Source organism: Enhydra lutris, unplaced genomic scaffold (genome assembly GCF_002288905.1).
Source record: "Enhydra lutris kenyoni isolate GAN:26980312 unplaced genomic scaffold, ASM228890v2 scaffoldscaffold18, whole genome shotgun sequence".
Classification (NCBI taxonomy): Eukaryota; Metazoa; Chordata; class Mammalia; order Carnivora; family Mustelidae; genus Enhydra; species Enhydra lutris.
Genome location: NW_019154102.1, coordinates 12,820,288 through 12,834,289, shown reverse-complemented (window position 1 = coordinate 12,834,289; position 14,002 = coordinate 12,820,288). Strand labels below are relative to the sequence as shown.

Genomic DNA, 14,002 nt, shown 5'->3' with positions numbered 1-14,002 from the left:
ACCTGGATGGCATTTTAGTCTGTGAGTTGCTTACTCTACTCATTCCTCTGTGCCCCCAGCCATCTTGCCACACATACTTTGACCTTCACAAAAGGTCCTGTGACAATAATGAAGCAAAAGTTCATTTTTTCTTTGCCAATATTAATATGAGACAGTAAGGAGCAGTAAAGGTATATCTAGCATATTTAATTTTTATAAAACCTTAACTTTAAACTTGAACAGCAAATCTAGTATAATTTTTGAAACCAGCTAATTTTAGGAAGCTTTTCAAATTTTATACTTACTTGAAGATATAGGAAATTGAATTGAGGCTCTTTGACTCTCTGCAACCTGGGATACAGATCAGGGCTCAGACTGGCTGCTGCCTTTTGTTGGCAGTGTAATTTGGGCAGTTCATCCACAACTAGCCTTTGGTTTGTAACATAGAGCTAAGAACTTATTGATTAAGTTACATTGATTGGGTGTTCAGGTGCTTGTGGGAATTAGATTGTACTATCACAGATAAGTTCAGTATGCAGTTCGCAGGGTTGTTAAAAAGAATCCTAAAATGCAGACCTGATCATGAGTCCCCTCTCCCCTCAACACCCTTTAGTGATCTCCTTTTTCATCCAGAATAATGCCAAATTCTTCTGTTTGACATTTCAGGCTGGCCACAGTCTGGACCCTATATAGCTCTTTCAGATGCATCTCCTACCCTTCCTCCCTGAGAGACCAACACTTGATTCTTAAAATGCTGTTCCTTTGGACCTGCTTACAAATTGAATTCCCAGAGAACTTTGTGAAATCACCTACTTAATAAGTCTCCAACTCTTACCATTGATTTTGTGCACATGGATTATCATTAATTAGATTTGAAGTAACATTTAAAAATGCCAGTTTTGTATTAGCTGTATTGTTTGTGAACTAGATGTATGGAATGATACTTCATTAGCATTTCTTGTTTATGGAATATAGTATTATCACTGATGGGACAGTGATAATGAAACATGCATTTTTTGGATAGAAGTGCAGTTTATTTATTCTAACCTATGTGCATATTGCATAAGTTCAAAATGACATGTTTCTTTTGTTCCACTGTTGAGTTCTTACGTATTTTCTCATCTAATTTAAAAGTATGTTTTCTGATTGTTTGCAGATTTTTATAATTTATTAAGTAACATAAATCTCAAACATACCATATGGCTTTATGACCTTTTTTTTTTGTATAACCAAAGTTATATACAGTTGACCCTTGAACAACACGGGTTTTAACTGCATAGGTCCACTTACATGTGGACTTTTTTTGATAAATACAGTACAGTACTATAAGTGTATTTTCTTTTACAATTTTCACAGTAACATTTTCTTTTTTCTAGCATACTTTAATTGTAAAAATATAGTCTATAATATGTATACAAAATACATCATGATCAACTGTGTATGTTATCAGTTAGGCTTCTGGTCATTAGTAAGCTATTAGTATCTAAGTTTTGGGAGAGTCAAAAGTTCTGCACAGATTCTCACCTACACGGCGTTTGGCACCCCTAAACCCCATGTTGTTCGAGGATCAATTGTAATTAAAATATTTAATAATTATGATACTAAAGTAGAATTTTACTTTGGTATAATTTAAGATTAGGACCATTAAATCTTTAAAAATAATTAAGAAGTAGGCTCTTTCAGTTAATTATTTTAATGACTTTTTAAATATAGGTACAGCCATAGTGCCGAAGTTCAAGTTCGACTTCAGTTCTTGACTTGTGTGTTTTCAACTCTGGGATCACCTGATCATTTCAGTAAGCTTTTTAATCAGTCTTTTAATCAGTATTTTAATCAGTTTTTAGGTCTGTATTGACTCTTAGAAGAGTCCAGTTAAATGTGCTTATGCCTTTAGATTTCTGTAGTGACTATTTAATATTTAATTCATATTTTCAATGCCAAATGTCCTCAGTATGTATGGCAGTATGAGCGTGACCCTGACATATTTCTGCTTCAGTCTCTGAAAATGCCAGTTTCTCAGTGGATAAAAAGCTCATTTCAAGAACAAGATATTTGGGATAGAAGATACCATGTTTAGGGGTGACTGTATTTTTTATTTCTTTTAGTTATAGAATTCTTCTGTCACTCCATTTGGAAACAGCCACTGTCTACTTATTATTGTTAGGGCTAGTCTTAGTCTCAACCCAAAATTGCTTGGCTTCACAGGTGATAGAGATATTTAGAGTCCCTGGTTTTATTTACATTAATCTAAAATTCCGTTTCATTAATAATTAACTTTAAAAAAACTGGTCTGGTATATTCAGGGTGTGGACCATATCTAAACCCACACTCTAGGTATATTTGAGAGGAGGAAGCTTGATTTCCTTTTGGCGAGAGCTGCTTTTCTCTTGCGGGACACATGTTGTTATTTTTCACTCCACACTTTTTCTGTGTATCCTTGTCAACAAACTTTGTTTTAGGACATATTCTCTTTCTTTAGCTATGTTTGATATAGTCAGACTTATAAGTGTCTTGCTAGCCTGAGAGGTGTCATCATGGCTCTTTTAAGTCCATGTCTGTGCTTGAGATACACCATTTACTCATTCGCCTGTTTAATTTCTTCAAGTTAAGCTCTTTGTAACAAATGCCACTGAAGTGATACCAAAAGATTTAAAAATGAGACACTGGTTTTTAATAGGAAACTTCTGTTTCATGTTATTAGGTCTTTTATCACCCCCATTATCACTGATAATATACAAGAAATAAATAATTTAAAATACATAAAACCAGTCTTACACATGGAGAAGTCAACCTAAGACAGGTATTGTCAGCATAAATAATTCCACACGACTATGAAGGTTCATGTTTCTTTAATTAAGATTCTCTTTGGAAACTGTTAACCACTCTTCCCAGTATTTGAATAATGAATAATTTTTCACTATTTTGAGTAATGAATATTTTTGAGTATTCATGTATCAAATAATAATGAATATTTTTGAATTCAAATATTTTGAATAATGAATAATTTTGCTGTTCGCATTCCAGGGAGCACAGTATAGATTCTTACTGTATAGGCGTATAATAGCTACTGTTGAGAGAAAAACCAAACTGAGAACTTCACTTCTCCCACATCATAATTGTTCTTTTCTTCCTGGCACAATTCCTGTTAGGTATAATATAGTTACTCCAAAGTTATATTAAATGTGGATTGGTGATTCAGTCATTTATGAATACACTTATTTTATCATATAGTTTACTATAATTAACCTGGATACTGTGTTTTTTCTTGTTGTGTTTTGTTTTTACAGCTCTTAATTTTCTTCTCTCTTTTCTTAATTATTGAATGTATTTAAATTAGAATATGCTGTAAAGATTGTTTCTGATTCATTCATTCGTTCTTTCTTTCTTTCTTTTTCTTAATATTGGCTCCCAGGGGTATAAATTCTTCAACTTGTATGGCTATATGAGAAATTGATAGGGTACTTATTTTGTGATCAAATTCTGTAGACTGATACTGCTACTACGTAAATATTTTCTGAGGTGTTTTTTTTCTATTCTGGATCTCTCCTACCTTTCCCAGGAAAGAGGTTTCTTATGATTGTATCATATTTTCCCATCCCTTTCTGATTCTGGGAAACAACCTACGCTTTGGAACCCTTTAATGATACACTTTAAAAAATTCCTGTGATGCTTTAATTCTACCCTTTTTGGATTTTCTTCTTTATCCATAATCAGATTTGTGATTGCCTGTATTGCCTTCCCTTAGTTCTGAACAGTTCTTTTGCCTTTTTTCTGCCAGACTTTGGAATCATTTAATACTTGGGTCAAAGTACTATACAGATTTCATCTCATTAAATTGGCTTCCCAGCTAATTGAATATCCTGATGTGTTGCTGTTTCCTCTTTTAGGCAGTCAATTACTTTTTGCTTTATTCATCATACAGCTCCTTCCCCCCCACCCCGGCAGTAGTTTCCAAAAATAATGCTTATTGGCATTTATTGTTTTTCTTCAGTGTGCATAGAATGGTCTTTGAACATGATGTGCATGTACTTTGTTAACCCTTAATTAAACCTTAGAACTGACTTCTCAACTTTTGGGATTACCCTACCCTATTAATCATTTTTATGGTAATCCAGTGTATGTCCTTATTTTAATGAGAGTGATTTTCCAGACCAAATGGCTCTTGTAGGATACTATATAAGTTATGTATTTTTAGATGATTTATATATGGATTATGTATAAGTACATTTTGCATTTTGAAAGCATAAATTATGTGAAATCTCTTATAACACAAATTTTATAAAATACCTCCCTTTATATTTCTGCATATATTGGCCCTTCTAGTATATTGAATTAAGACCAAAACATTGTATGTACCATGATTCAAAATTTGTAATTTTTATCTAGGGTTAAGTTTAGAGCAAGTCGACATTTTATGGCATTGTTTAGTAGAAGATGCTGAGTGTTATGATGATGCACTCCATTGGTTTTTAAATCAAGTTCGAAGTAAAGATCAACATGCTATGGGAATGGAAACCTACAAACATCTTTTCCTGGAGAAGGTAATTTTATTTCTTGACAGTTTTACCATTCCTGTTGTTTTCCTGTATTTCCTTTTTATCTCTTGAAATAAAAACTCTATAATGTTAGTTTTTTCCTCTTTTGACATCGATTTGTAAAATAGACAAATGTACTATTTTTAGCAGTCTTTATATAATTTTGTCCTATAGGTTTTACTTTGATTTTTTTTTTCCTCTGCAGTGTTTATATTGATATGAATATGAGTGAGAGCTATGTTCTGTGACTCTTAGTTAGATGGCTGTGGTTTTAGCCAGTCCTATGGCAGAAATAAACCAATCTCCTGATTGGATTCCAAAACATCCTTTTTAGGAAGCACCATCATGTCTTGTTATTAAAGATATTTTTCTATCCAGTTTTTGTTCTTTATCAGATGCCCCAGTTGGTTCAGGTAATAATTTTCCATTTGGATTTTGAAACTTGACAATATTAAAGCAATAGACTTTTTATTTTATACTTATTTTTGAGATTATATACAGTCTTTGCAAACCAGTATTATCTCTGTGGTAGAATTAAATATATATGAATGAGTTTTGGTACATATATACTAAATCACTTAATAGATCTACTACAAAGCTACAGATAAACACTCAAGGATCTTAATTTCAAGCCCTAACTTAGACACAAACTGTACATACAGCTACACATCTTTTAAATGTGTATGAGATTAGATATACAATAAATGATAAAACTTTATATCCTCTGATTTATCTATGTATATATTGAAAATTGAAATAGATATTAGGTTTCAATTATGACCTGAATAAATTTTTCATTAAATTATTATCTTTTTTTATTTTAAAACCATCACTAAAATATTGAGCTGATAACATTTTCTTCTGCAGTGGGTTACAATAAAATCACGTTTGTTAAATTTGTTAATCTAAATTTGATAAAGTAAAATATATTAATTATCACACTTAACTAGTTAAAAAAAATTTTTTTTTAAGATGCCCCAGCTAAAACCTGAAACGATTAGCATGACTGGCTTAAACCTGTTTCAGCATCTCTGTAACTTGGCTCGATTGGCGACCAGTGCCTATGATGGCGGTTCAAACTCTGAGGTATGGATTCAGACTTGACATTTTATTAGGTCAGCTTATGGGATTTTTCTTTTATTCTTCAGATTAGATTACTGAATTATTTAGTCTGCCAACATTTGAATTTATTAATTATGAAGACTGTTATTTTTAGGTTTTAAAAAGCTTTATCTTTTGATTTTAAAAGTTGTACAAAGCAAATTTGGGACTTTTTTTTTTCCTTTTTGGTTACCAAATGTAACCTTGGTTGTATGTAATAAAAACACATTCTTTGATGCAGAAGAGGCTACCTGAATGTTTTTAAAAGTACTGTAGAAGCTCCTAGCTAATACAGTCAAGTAGTTTTGTCTACTAGGAGGTTGATTTGTCTAAAATCTGATTGTTACGGCATTTGTGTGACCAAACTTTAACTTGCTCTTGGGCAGCACCAGAGTTCCTAGAATAGAATCTACCTTAAATCATCTCTGACCTTGAGCCATGTCCATTCATTAACTGAAGACTCACAAATTGCTAGTGTTATTTCTGGCTTACTATTCCATTTGCCTCAATGGGTGGCTGCTGGTTTTTCTTTGAATGCATTATTTATTAGACTCACCCAGCACAGACTGTTTTTTGAAAGTCTTCCTCATTGGACATTCCAGTTTATTAATGTTAGCTTTGATTTAGATAGTATCTTCTCACATTTTTCATTAATTTTCTTTAGAAGTTAGAGTTGTTTATAGAGAGAAAGATAGGGAAAACTGGTTTTAGCCTATGTAGTAAAGAATAATTTTAATTGGATTTAGAATGCTTTCATAGTATCTTCCTACCTTTTTTCCTTGTTTGAATAGTGTTTTGTATTTTTTAAATATTGTGGTCTTTTTGATAACTTTCAAGGTAATTTCAGACAGATCTGTTTTACCTCAGAAGTATTCCTACTCTAATTTTGATGTAATACTGCTTTTTAAGTGGATGATATGAACTCAAAGGTTTACCTATTAGAAGAACACCTTGCTTCAGCCTGCCCAACTTTTGAGAACTTCGTCTCTACTTTTTCTGTAGTTTTTAGTGAACACATTCTCTTTGTCATAGCATAGTTAACATCATAAATTTAAGTAACAATTTGGGTTAGCATATTTAAAATTTTTTCTGTGAATATCTGAAAGCAGAGGGTTTTTATCAGAGTAATTTGGATGAAAACATTGAAGCTTTTTTCTGCTAATAATTATGTGTATGTTGTTTTTAATCACTTGTAGTGCATTTTGGGATTTGAGTTTTTCCCACTATGTAGTTACAGCTTTTGGTTAAAACATTACACATATGCACACGCACACACACACACACACACACACACACAGTTAGCTGCTTTATAATTTTTTTTTAGAACCAGTACAGGTGTATTACAGTAGTTGAGGAAATTTTCAAGGCTTTTATCATTTTGTTATTTAATTTTAATAGGAATTGCCTTTTAAATGCTTTATAGGATATTAAAGTCTTTGATATTGTATGGCTTTGAAACTTGAAACTACTTCAGTCTTCTAATTGTTTATATTGTTGAAAATAAGATTTATAGATGTCATATTTTCTTTCTTAGCTTTGTGGTATGGACCAATTTTGGGGCATTGCTTTAAGAGCACAATCTGGTGATGTCAGTCGAGCAGCTATCCAGTATATTAACTCCTATTATATTAATGGTGAGTGATTTAAAATACTGTCTGATAATTTCTTATGTGAGGATTTTTGTTTAGCTACAATATTATTTTTTTTTTAACATAGCCAAACAATAAAGATTGATATACTGTCTAAACATCTGATTTTCAGGTAAAACGGGTTTGGAGAAGGAGCAAGAATTTATTAGTAAGTGTATGGAGAGTCTCATGATAGCTTCTAGCAGTCTTGAACAGGAATCACACTCAAGTCTCACTGTTATAGAAAGAGGACTCCTTATGCTGAAGACACATCTGGAAGCATTTAGGAGAAGGTAATTGTTTTATACTACATTATTACAGTGAATTTCAGGCGTTGTTTTGTTTTTGTTTTTGTTTTCCTCCCATTGCTGACATGTACAAAAGTATTCCTAAAGTAAAGGTTTTGTTGGGGCAGGTAGAAAGCTTAACTTATCACAAGTGAAGGGTTAGTAATAGAAGTACTTTTATTCATAATATGTATCATTTTGCCAAGAAGGCAACATAGGTTCCCAGTAAATATTGTGGAACTTTAAGAATTCTTAAAAAACGCTGAGAAGATATGCATGAGTAGACTCTCTAGACAGAATTCCAACTCGAAGAAAGTATTACAACTGAAAGGCAGAACACCACCACCAAAAAAAGTTTCACTAAAACCCTCACCAAGAACATCAGATAATCTCTCATAGTTGAATCAAGTTGAGTCATTTGTTTCATTTGCTGTTTTTTTTTCTTCCTGGACTAGGAGACAGTATTTTAATTTTGAATTTCCATTTACCATGGAAACATGATCAAAAAATTCTGTGTTAATGAATATCTGTATAATTAATTTAGACATACCCTGTGTAATACAGAAATAAAGCAAATTTACAGTTATGAATATATCGACTGAAATGGAAGGTGAGTAGATAGTTTTAATTAAGAAATTCTGTTTGTTAAAAATCATGACTAAATGTAAAAATACAACGAACTGTGTTGGCAAAAATTGTTAAAATTAATCTTTCAACTTCAGAGCTTAGTTTGATGAGTCATATAATCGATATTTTTGAGATTCTATTTAAATTAACAGGAAATAATAATAAAAAGATGTTCTACACATTCCTTATAAATAACATGGCTTCATGATTTTAATATATTTAGGCAGTGCAAAATTCTTCATTTTGATTATGATTGCAACCTGTGGGAATTATACTTAAATAATACCTTGTGTTTTTAAAGAATGTGTAAGGGAACTCTAGAGTTTTTGGAACAGACATCACACTGCCTCATTACTTTACCACTCTAAAAAGTAAAAAAAAAAAAAAAAAAAACAAATGTGGTGATGTGTCTTATTCAAATTAATAAAAAATAAATACTAGTTGTAAAATTCAGATATTGAGGGTATACTGCAAAAAATGAAAGTCATCTTAATCTATCATCTCTTCCTCTTAGAGATAGTTACTGTTAATGAGATGATATAAATTTTTCTAAAATTTTCTTTTTTGCTTCAGAGTCTATAAACAACAAACCGGAAAGGGCCTGTTGGCTTAAACCCTTAATTCTCACACAGTGTTACTTGTGTTTTTAAAATATGTTTTTATTTTAAACATCTTTAAAAATAAATTAAGTTTCCTATGTTCAATGGTACTGTTTATAAGTTGAATGAATTTCAGTTAAAAAATCCCTTCTCAGATGTACAATTTTTTTTTCTAACTCATGGGAAATGATTGTGTAATATCCTTTGCTAGAAATCTTTTATACTTGTTCATGTTTTATTCTGAAAGTTAATGTTGGTGTTAAGTAACTTATATAAATATTTATTTTTTTGGTGGCAGGTAGAGAAACTAGAAAACAAAATTGAATATTCAAAGCACTAAGGGCTAGTTTAAAATGTCAGTAATCTTCATGCACACCTTTATGTGGTATCACTGTACAATTTCAAGTGCTTAATATGCTTAATTCTAATTTAAAATTTTCTAACATTTATAGAATGAAAATATAAAGTACTTACTGTGTTTGTGTGTTCCTTATATTAAGAGAGTAAATAAAACTGTTTTTTAAAACTTTTTTTTTAAAGAGGAAAGGTTATAATTTAAAGAGTGGTTCTCAGTCAGAGTGATTTTGTTGGCCAGAGGGCATTAGGTAATTTGTGGAGACACTTTTGATTACCACAGCTTAAGGGAAAAGTGGGTACTATTGGAATATAGTAGATAGTGACCAAGGATGCTCTGAACATCCTACTTTGCACAAGACTGTTTCGCCTGCATGCCCCTGCCCACAACTAAGAATTATCTGGTCTTAAAATAAGATTAGGATTACTCTTTTACTCAACTGTGAAAGCTGGACATTGGATTGCTTCTAGGACATCAAGTCCATTTATTTCCTTACTTTTCATCCTTCTAGAATTGCTGATTAGTTTTTGACATTGATAATTCTTTTCTTAACGAAATTCAGGTATCCTGGATCCTGTCTTCAAACAACTGAAAATCAGTTAGAAAACTGACAGTATTTAGTGAGTGACCTTGCTAGATGCCTTTCTCTCTTAAGATTAGTCTTTGTGGTTTATTTTATAATTTTAGCAGTCATGGAATCAGCTCTCAAATTCTGTTAGGCATATATGTACTAGGATACATTTCTGTCTCTGAAAAATGTTCCTAATAACCTTTTTTTCTCCTGTGAATGTAGGAATGAGAACTTAAATTTCACTTCCTGGATTAGTTTGTTTCTTTGGATTCTCCTGCTTCAATACTTCCCACTCTCCCCCCCTTTAAAAAAAAAAAAAAAAGATAGTGTTCTTTTTTTTTTTTTTTTTTAAATAATGTTCTTAATGGGAAATTTTTTCCTTAGTAATTTTTCTTGTAAACTATCTTTTAAGGAACTCTTAGCTGTATTTACGCATTTAAGTTGATGCAGTTTGATGAATCTAAGCTTAATGCTGTAGAGTAAATTGGAATGTGCTAGAAACTTCTGTGGGCTTTTTCATTTTGTAAAATGTTAAAAACTTCTGTAAAATTAAGGTGTTTTAAAATGATATTCTTCCTGTGTGTGGTTTTTCTGTGTTTTAGGTTTGCGTACCATCTCAGACAGTGGCAAATTGAAGGCACTGGTATTAGTAGTCATTTGAAAGCACTGAGTGACAAACAGTCCCTGCCGCTAAGGGTTGTATGCCAACCAGCTGGACTTCCTGACAAGGTAGTTACATAATTTTAGTTTTCAAATTGATAACATTTCCCAGTTCAAATATCTGTTCTTGTTATATTTTTAAATTGGTTGCATCTCATATTTCAGATGACTATTGAAATGTATCCTAGTGACCAGGTAGCAGATCTTAGGGCTGAAGTAACTCATTGGTATGAAAATTTACAGAAAGAACAAATAAATCAACAAGCTCAGCTTCAGGAGTTTGGTCAAAGCAGTCGAAAGGGAGAGTTTCCTGGTAAGTCCAACATTTTAAATTTTCATAATTACTAGATTCTATTATATATCAGCTTAGAACCTTTGCTTCTTTTAAGAGTATCAGGCATATTCATGGCTCCCCTCCTTTTGGTAGGGTGCCATTGATTCACAGAGAAGAGTTAAGAATTCCTACAGATGTTATTTGCAAATTTTTTTTCTCATTTTTCTCAAAAAAATTTTACTTTTGAGGTTATTTGATAAGCAGTTTGGGAATTACAAGTTTTATTTTCCATGTACTACTTAAGTACCCAGTTTTACCCAATAAAATTTTTTGGTCATTTTGGTATATTTTCTTTTATTCCCCAGAGCATATGAAAATAATACATCCTTAAATCCTACCTGTGAGAGGCGCCTGGGTGGCTCAGTGGGTTAAAGCCTCTGCCTTCGGCTCAGATCATGATCCCAGGGTCCTGGGATTGAGCCCCACATTGGGATCTTTGCTCAGCGGGGAACCTGCTTCCTCCTCTCTCTCTCTCTCTCTCTCTCTCTCTCTCTGCGTGCCTCTCCACCTACTTGAGATCTCTGCCTGTCAAATAAATAAAATCTTTAAAAAAAAAATCCCATTTGTGGTATCTCCCCTTCCCTTCAAAAGAGTATCACATTAAGAAATTTTTCATATAGCTCCAAAAAGTATATTTGATACCTCCATTACTGTAACCATTAGAGCATTTTTAGTGTCTTTCCATTGCACATAAAGTGTGAGCTAATCAGAGGAACAACCATGAAAGCTGTTAAAATTTCAGACCTTTAAATTTTAAGTAAAATGTAACAGGCTGTATGTATATTTAGAAAAAAAAAATCTTAAAGTTTAAAAGCTGCTTTTTAGGATTTTTAATTTGCCTGTGTGCAGTGATAATTCTTTGGCATTTTCTAAAGTATCAGATCTTAAGTATTTTTTCTTGAATAATTAATAAATATTCTTGGTACAATAGAATAGATGTTGAAAAGTTCCCCTACCCCTATCTCTAAACCACCTGTTTCCCTTTTCCTAATATATATGTAGTTGTTGGTTTCTTACATATCCATCAAGAGATACCAAGAAGTAATGTAAGAATTACTCATGTATGTAAACCATAAATGGTAGCATTCCATTTATAGTGTGTATAGGAAGTTGCTTTATTCTTTTTAAATATACATATTCTGTAACGTGGTACCATGATGTGTTTTACTTATCCTCTATTAATGGGCATTTGTTTGCTATTTACGAGCAGTATACAGAGAATATCCCCACACATATATCATCTGATACGTGTTGGCTAAATACCTAGTTGCAGAATTTTCTGGTCAAAAGGTATCTTATGTTGAAATATATTATAAACCGAGAAGAGAATATGAAGTGAGTAATAATAAAATGAAAACTGTCCATGTACATACCATCCTAATTAAGAACTAGAACATTTTTAGAAGCTACTTGTGTATGCCTCTTTAATATCCTCTTTTCCTCTTCCCTCTAACACTATCTTGATTTTTTAGTTAATCGTTTTTGTGTGTGTGGTTTGTATGTGCGTGTTCTTTATACCTTTACCTTGGGTATATATGTTCCTAAAAATATATTATTTAGTTGCTATGTGAAACAGATAAGCTTAAATTTGATAGATTAAGGAAAGGGGGAGAACAGTCTTCTTGTTCCTAATGCTCTGAAATTTTGTAATACCTTCTCTGAGTATTTGGCCTGTTTTCAACAATTGTGATGGGTACCTTACTATATAGGTTGGCACCTCTTAGTTTGGCAACTTGTATCTTTAAGTTTGAGGATATTTTCTTGAATTAGTTTATTGATTTCTTGTCTGCTGTTTAATAATTTCTTTCATTATCTACATGTTTTATCTCTTGGACTGTTCCAAATTTACTTATTTTTCTCATGTTTCATTTCTTTGGCTTTAAACATTTCTTTGGCTTTAAAAGATGTTTTCACCTTTATTTTACTTTTTTTCTTTTGAGTTTTCGCTGTCATGCTTTTAGTATCTAACATCTCTTTGTTCTCTCATTGCTCCTATTTTCATGGTTCAGATATCTTTGAGGCCATTGGTGTTTTTTTTAAATTGTTGAATCTTTTAAAATTCAGACTCATGGTTCCTGCATTTTAAGTAGAATGTTTAGCAAATTATATGATTATTCTTTATTAGTTTCATCTCATCTTTTCTTTCTTCTACCATGCATTTACCATTTTGGCATTCTTCATTGCCATGTATAGATCAAAATTTCCATTTGTTTTTTCTTTTTTTTTTTTTCTCTCTTTCTAAGGAATTTCTTTTAAGAATGTTTGTCTTTCAGTGATGTATTTTCTCAAGCTTTTGTTGGAGAAAAGAGTTCATCTTACCTTCTATTTTGAAGGATATTTTCCCTGGACATAGAATTGTAGGTCAAGGATTGTTTTCTTTTCAGAACTTAGTAAATAGTTAAACCCATTGTTACTTGGTTTATAGAGTTTCTGATTCTAATTGCTTGTCTTTTTTTTTTTCTTTCATCCTTTGTATATACACTGTACTTTTTTTTTTTTTTTAAAGATTTTATTTATTTTAACGAGGGTAGAAGGCACATACATGTGGAGGGGGAAGGAGAAGAAGAGGGAAAGAATCCCAAGCAGACTCAAGTGTCAAGCTTGAGCTTGGAGCTGGCAGGATTCTAAGATCCTGCCAGGATCTGAGATCACAGGATTCTGAGATCACAACCTGATCCAAAATTAAGAGCCTGACACTCCTCCAACTGAGCCACACAGGTGAACCCACCCCCCTTTTTAGGGGGTTGTTGAGGAGAGATTCTTAAGTAGGCTCCGTGCCCAGCAGGGAGCCAGATGGTGGGCTCAGTCTCAGAACCCTTAGATAATGACTTGACCTGAAATCAAGTGTTGGACACTTAACTGACAGAGCCACCTAGGTGCCCCCGCAATGTCTTTGCAACTGTGGTTGATTTTAAAGAAATTTTTTGTTTTGGGTTTTAAATTTTTTTAAAGTAAGCTCTACTGCCAGTGTGGGGCTTGAATCCTCTACCAACTGGGCCAGTCAGGTGCCCCAGGAATTTTTGTTGTTGTTGTTGTTGTTGTTGCATTGGTTTTCAGCAGTTTGATTTTAATGTGCCTTGTTGTGTTTTGTGTATATGCACTTTGGGTAAGTTCAGCTTCTTGGGTCTTTGTGTTTATATTTTTCACATTAGATAAAGGTTAGCAATTATATTTTTTTCAAATATTTTTTCTTTTTCCTTTCCCTTTGACCTAATTTCTAGGCCCCTACATTAGTGTATCCTAGACTTTTTGTTAATGTCTCACAGATCATGGAGCTGCTTTTATTTTCCTTTTCTCCTTTCCCTCTCTTTTTCCCTGTGTCATCC

At 32.4% G+C, this 14,002-nt stretch overlaps 1 protein-coding gene across 3 annotated transcripts in view; it reads left to right on the top strand.

Moving 5' to 3' along the window:
- LOC111147962 (ubiquitin specific peptidase 34) overlaps positions 1–14,002 on the top strand; it is a 244,462-nt gene that overhangs the window by 131,463 nt on the left and 98,997 nt on the right. For all 3 annotated transcript variants that reach the window (XM_022504268.1, XM_022504269.1, XM_022504267.1), the window contains 7 exons: positions 1,693–1,775; positions 4,366–4,520; positions 5,487–5,600; positions 7,150–7,249; positions 7,377–7,536; positions 10,285–10,411; positions 10,508–10,655. In XM_022504268.1, the coding sequence (XP_022359976.1) occupies positions 1,693–1,775; positions 4,366–4,520; positions 5,487–5,600; positions 7,150–7,249; positions 7,377–7,536; positions 10,285–10,411; positions 10,508–10,655 (887 nt within the window). The remainder of the gene's footprint in view (positions 1–1,692; positions 1,776–4,365; positions 4,521–5,486; positions 5,601–7,149; positions 7,250–7,376; positions 7,537–10,284; positions 10,412–10,507; positions 10,656–14,002) is intronic.